Source organism: Cebus imitator, unplaced genomic scaffold, assembly GCF_001604975.1.
Source record: "Cebus imitator isolate Cc_AM_T3 unplaced genomic scaffold, Cebus_imitator-1.0 Scaffold188, whole genome shotgun sequence".
Classification (NCBI taxonomy): domain Eukaryota; kingdom Metazoa; phylum Chordata; class Mammalia; order Primates; family Cebidae; genus Cebus; species Cebus imitator.
This window is the reverse complement of record NW_016107503.1, coordinates 3,558,094-3,564,093: the sequence shown is the minus strand read 5'-3', so window position 1 is coordinate 3,564,093 and position 6,000 is coordinate 3,558,094. Positions and strand designations below refer to the sequence as shown.

Genomic DNA, 6,000 nt, shown 5'->3' with positions numbered 1-6,000 from the left:
AAAAAAAAAAAAAGTAAGGAAGGATCAATCAATTTAAAAAGGCTATGTACATATCAAAGACCCAAACAGGAAAAGATATAAACAAAATAATTCAGAAAGATTAGAGAGAGAGAAAAGAGAAGGGGAATGTGTTATCTTGTTTAAAAAGAGTCCATTTTTACTTTCATATTAATAATTCTCTTTTTCAGCTGTAAATGAAATATGGTTTCTACAAAGTCAACAACTAGACAGTTATCAAGTCCATTTTTTTCCTTTCTACCTGTTATTCTTATCTATAGCCTGAAAGAAATTATAATTGTCAAGAGAAAAAAACTAAATATTATGCCTCTTACACAAGGATGTCCTCCACCAGGGTGTGAAGGGCACTGGGATTTCGGATCAGTTTGTCAAGGAAGCTGACGATGTCAGTAAATTTTGGTCTGTGATTTCTCTCCTTCTGCCAGCAATGGAGCATCAGTTGGTGTAGAGATGCTGGACAGCCCATGGGAGCTGGAAGTCTGTACCCTTCTTCAATGGACAGAATGACCTAAATGCAAACATATACAGATTACTCTCTTATTTTTAGGCAATAATACATATGCTATGTCATCATTTCTTTTTATACAAGCAGTAGAAGCCAAAATAATGGTAAGCATGAGAACTACATGAGTATAAGGACTTAAAGAAGGATAAATACAAAAGCTGTGAACAAAAATTTCAAGCAGCTCTGAAGCATCTCTCACTCCTATGAAAGGAAAACATGTTTTGAACATGTGCTACCAGTGTACCGGAGGTTCAGTTCATTACAACCTTAAGAAACAATTTTTTGTGTGACTTAGCTGGAACATCTCAAAATCCAATTAGAACATCAGAAAGTCAGTATTGTGATTGATGCATTTAGTGCAAATCACATGCAACAAATGCCTTAAGTAAAAATTTTAAGAAAAATTCTGCTGAAGCACTGATTTCCTGAGCCACGTTTTACCCTTTTATAATAATGCCATTGTGTATTCTGTTTCTTTTGTCATCTTGATTTAATTCCTATTCTCTGACATTTAGCTTTCCTTTAGTCTGACGCTGACCTGATTATGAAGTCACCCTCCTATAACTCCTAAGGTCATTTAATCTTTAAAATGCTATCACTGGCTAGCTTAAGGCTACAGGGAAATGGGAGCATTAGCTTGGGTATCCTCTGAGGCAGTGTGCTCAGGCAGAACTTCTGTGATGGCAGAAATGTTCTCTCTACAGCATGGTGGCACCCAATCACACGTGGTTAGTGAGCACTTGAAATACAGCTACGAAAATGAAGAAACTGAATTTTCAACTTCAGTTACTTTTAATTAATTTAAATGTATATAGCCACATGTGGCTAATGACCATGGAACAGTGCTGCTCTTGGGAAAGGAATCAGCATAAGAGACCAAAGTTAAGACTAACAAGATAAAAATAACTATTTTTCTTGGTACTTAGAAAATCACAAAATAAAGCAGGAAATTCATCTGTTTAGTTATGATCCACCTGTGAAATTCCTAGCAATATGATAATACTGACCCTGAATTTATGTAGCCTAGGTTTTTATAAAATGTTCAAATGTATTCAGGTGAATATTTATTCTTATCTCTGGGAAAAAGACAAAAAGAACATGTTTATTGTCACCATTGTTGAGTTTGGAAAACTGAGGAACAGACTAATATTTAAAGACAGGCAAAATTTAACTTCCCCTTGCCCTGTCTCTCTCAAAAAAACAGAAATATAAAAATGCAATTTGATTTCTTTTTAAATTCACACTATTGAACATGACTCTAACATATTCTTAATTTATGATAGAGGCTGTTTGTGAAAAAGGAACAATAATATGTCTTCAGGAGGCTCTTAACTGCTAAGTTTTAGCATTTTTAGTAAGAGGGGATTTTTCATAATCTCATCATTGTCTTTTTGATCAGACCACGTTAGCCTGTCAGGATGCTAGAATTTTTCTGTTCATTTTATATTTTGTTATTGAACAGGATTTTTCTCATCTGTTTTCTGACTACTTTTACTACCAACTACGTGTGGATTTTAAGACATTTTGTTACACGTTCTATTAAAGGAGGATGTGTGTAAGAAACTTGCAATGCATCAAAACTATCATAGACAGCTTAGAAAAATAACAGAAAAACAGGACAGAATTCCATTATAAAGTAATGTTGAAATCCCACTCTAGGAGTGCTTGATAGTCAATTTTCCAGTTATCTAATTATAAATGCATGGAATAAAATAGATGACAAGTGAGGTTATATTCTTAGGGGAAGAAAAGTAGCTGCCTGTATTGAGTATCCACCATGTGCTATGTGCTTTGCATATTTTTATTCATTTGCTGCTTAAAATAGCTCAACATGGTAGATATTATTATCCCCATTTCTTAAATGAGACAATTTAGACTTAGAGGAGTAAGGAAAGTTGCCTAAATTCACATAGCTGGTAAGTGGCAGGGTTGTAATTTGAATGAAATTCTTTCTAGCTTACAACATTTTCCTCTGACCTCTCCCCAGAACTGCGTTTTAGTTCTCATGATATGACATCTTCCTCTCCAATTTCTTATCACCAATAACCCAATACAATTTTCGTAGTGATTCCCATGCTATCTTTTGTCATGGTATCTGCTATTTAGACTTCAATGTTTTTACTTGGATTATAGGTTTAATATTCTGTGTAAATAAAAAATATTTATTTCATAGTTTGCAAAATATAATCTCAAACTGAATAGTCATTTCTTTCTTTCTTTTTTTTTCTTAAAGGAATCTTGCCCTATCGCCAGGCTGGAGTGCAGTGTTGTGATCTCAGCTCATTGAATCCTCCATCTCCCAGGTTCAAGCGATTCTCCTGCCTCAGCTTCCAGAGTAGCTGAGACTACAGGCGTGCACCACCATGCCCAGCTAATTTTTGTATTTTTAGTAGAGACGGGGTTTCACCATGTTGACCAGGATGGTCTCAATCTCTTGACTTCGTGATCCGCCTCCCTCGTCCTCCCAAAGTGCTGGGATTACAGGGGTGAGCCACCGCGCCCGGCCATAGAGTCATTTCTTAATGCTTCTGAGTCTTGTGTGTGTTTCTATGATTGCATCCATGACAGTGTACAGTAATTTTTTATCTGCCTTTCCACTAAGGCTGTACATACCTACAAGCAGGAATTATATCTCTAAATTTTCTGTGCTTATCTTTTAGTATATTGCCTGACACATTAATAAATATTGTTGACCTTGCTATTACAAGAAATTTTTGGATTTGTCTTGATAGATGAGCAGATTCTTGGAAAACTGTGTCTCAACCTATTCAAAATAAATTCAAAGTATAAGCATGACAGCATTTGAAGTCCTCGCTGAAGGATATATTGATTTAAAAAAACTGCTGCATCAAGCAGCTTGTCCAAAAATGATTTCATAATCTCACTCTGGTTTTCCTGGATAAGGAGCCAGATGAGACTGGAAGCTTGCTCTTCTCTGGGGTAGGTACTTGACCAAAACCCAGCTTCCTATAAGACTTGTGGCTTCTGCCTCCTGTCCAGAGGGTTGCTATTTTCCACTGGTCCCAGCTCCTCAGCTTCAGATGAGTCCTGTGGACAGTTGGCATCCAAATCTAGATTGCTTATGCCTCTTGACAGAGTTGCTCTCATGCATGCCCTGTGAGAGTGACAAGAGGGTGAGCTCCCTTGCCTGGAAACTTTACCCACAATGTGTCCAGTAGAGAATGTGGTCCTGGCCTCTCCATGGGGACGGGGAGAGGGTCAGAAGACTCATGACTTTTCTTACTGCTGACCTATGGCTTTTCAATTTCCTCAATTCGTTAACTTGTGACCTTGTGAATTTTGTCTTGAGCTCTGGCTCATGACAGGAGCCAAACACAAAGAGACCCATCTTATAGGAAAACTGTAACAATAACAACAATAGTGACAGTGATAAAATCTTGATAGCAAGTGTTGGGAGCCCTTAAGTATTTTCGAGGCCAGTTCTAAACGATGTTTATGTGTTAATTCTTTTAATCCTCACAATAACTTTATGAGGTAGGTATAATTGTTATCTCCATTTTACAGACAAATAATCACAAAGAGGTTTAACTTGCCCAAGATCACGCATCTGAAAATTCTGCCTTCAAAGATAAAGAAGAAATTTATATTTTTTAAGCAATTCACAAAAATTCTTAAAAGATATATCTTTCTAACAGATTTTTAAATTTATTCATCCAAACAGATAGATATTAAACACTTAATTGTACTACAGATCATGCTGTGTTCAAGTGATAACATAATAAGTCAGGTATATCTCGTCTTTAAGTAATAAATTATCTATTGAGAGTGACCAGGGACTATGAATGAGAAGTGCCACATAGAACAGGCTGTTATGGGGGCATGTGGGAGAGGTACCCAACCCAGCTTTAGGAAGCCTTCTCCCAGGAGGTGACTGAACCTTAAAGGGTATGTGAAAGGGTCAAGTGGATGGGTTCCGGAAAGGAGATGTGATTAGAATGCAAGTAGATTTCTGTGACCAGTATATAGTCTTTGAAGAGAGGAATGGTGAGATTTGAGGTTGGGAGGTTAAGTAAAATTATGTTAGACTTTATGCAAAGGGGAAAAGGATTTTAGCAAGTGCATTACATTAGATTTCCCATTTAGAAAAGCTCACTGTGCCTGCAGTATAGAGAGTACACTGGTGAGTCAAGGGATCCAGGAAGGAGCTCTGCAGTGATCCAGGTCTTAGTGGAGGCAATGGCTGTGGTGTTCAAGAGGTGAACTGATTTGACAGGACTGGGCTGAGATTAGATGTGTCAAGTAGAGGGAGGACGGGAGACAAACAGCTTCTAGGATTTTGTCTTCATCAGCTGATAATAAGAGAGGACAGAGGAGAAGAAGCAATTCTGGGGCTGGGGTGATGATGAGTCCAATTTCCTATGAACTTTCTGGTTTCAGATTCAACATATATACCTTTGAGAGTTTATTATGTGTCAAGTTCTGAGCTAGGTGTCTTAACACAGTTTATCCAATTTAGGTCTCAAAATACTTTATTATTTGAGTATGATTATACATATCTTGTAGGTAAGAAAACCAAAGCTCAAACTGATTAAAAGATTGGGCCAAGATCACATAGCAAGGAATTTCATGAATAATAGATTCATATAATCATGGTAGCCCCGAGATCACAGTAGTGGTAGAGAAAATCTGTCCTGAGTCTTGTACCCCATCTCCGACTCATTCACCCAGAATTACATCGTGAGGTCTCTTTGTGTGACTTATAGACTCTGTGCTTTCACTATCACCTATTTGCTTATGACCTCCATGTCTGCAGCTCTTGCTCAGCTCTGTCTCCAGATTTCGATATTTATCACCTATAGGATATATCACTTCATAAAGGTGTCCTGGGTTTATTTTGTGCAAAACTAAACCCACTCCCGCTTTGGGATTTTTGTCCTTTGGGAAGGCTACCACCATTCTTCCAGTGATTCAAGTCAGTGGTCAGGGAGTCATCTGGGCCTCTGACTTTCCTGTTGCTCAAAATTAACTCATGATGCTGATTCTACCACCTTCATACAATTCAAATCTGTTCCATTTTTCATTCTCTCTTCAAATGCTTTGTTTGCCATTTTGATCAGTGCAAAGGCCTCCCCATTGGTCTGCTTGCTTCTCCTTTTCCTCCACCAATCATTCCCCGAGATGCAATGAAAGCAATCCTGCTGAAGGGGAACTGTGATCATGTTCCTCCCACATCTGAAATTCTGCAATGGCTCACCATGTGCCTGGCTGTCAGTCCTCACCTTTGCCGTGTCGCATTTTAACCTTGGCTCCAGCCACTACAAAACATTTGTACTCTCAGCTTGGGTTAACTGAACTCCTCCAGAGCAGTGACTATTTCTTTGTTCCCAGAATCTAGCACAATGCCATGTCAAGTCAAGGAATGGAGGGCCAATTGTCAGATATGTGAATTATGAAAGCTGAATTTTCAGAGAAGCTTAAGAAATCCTATATTAACCTTTATCTTCATAAACATTTCC

General features: G+C 37.9%; 1 protein-coding gene across 3 annotated transcripts in view; it reads right to left on the bottom strand.

Moving 5' to 3' along the window:
• Positions 1 to 6,000, bottom strand: part of EPHA6 (EPH receptor A6) — a 980,105-nt gene that overhangs the window by 18,879 nt on the left and 955,226 nt on the right. For all 3 annotated transcript variants that reach the window (XM_017546189.2, XM_037744876.1, XM_017546191.2), the window contains one exon: positions 333 to 526. In XM_017546189.2, coding sequence (XP_017401678.1) covers positions 333 to 526 — 194 coding nt within the window. The remainder of the gene's footprint in view (positions 1 to 332; positions 527 to 6,000) is intronic.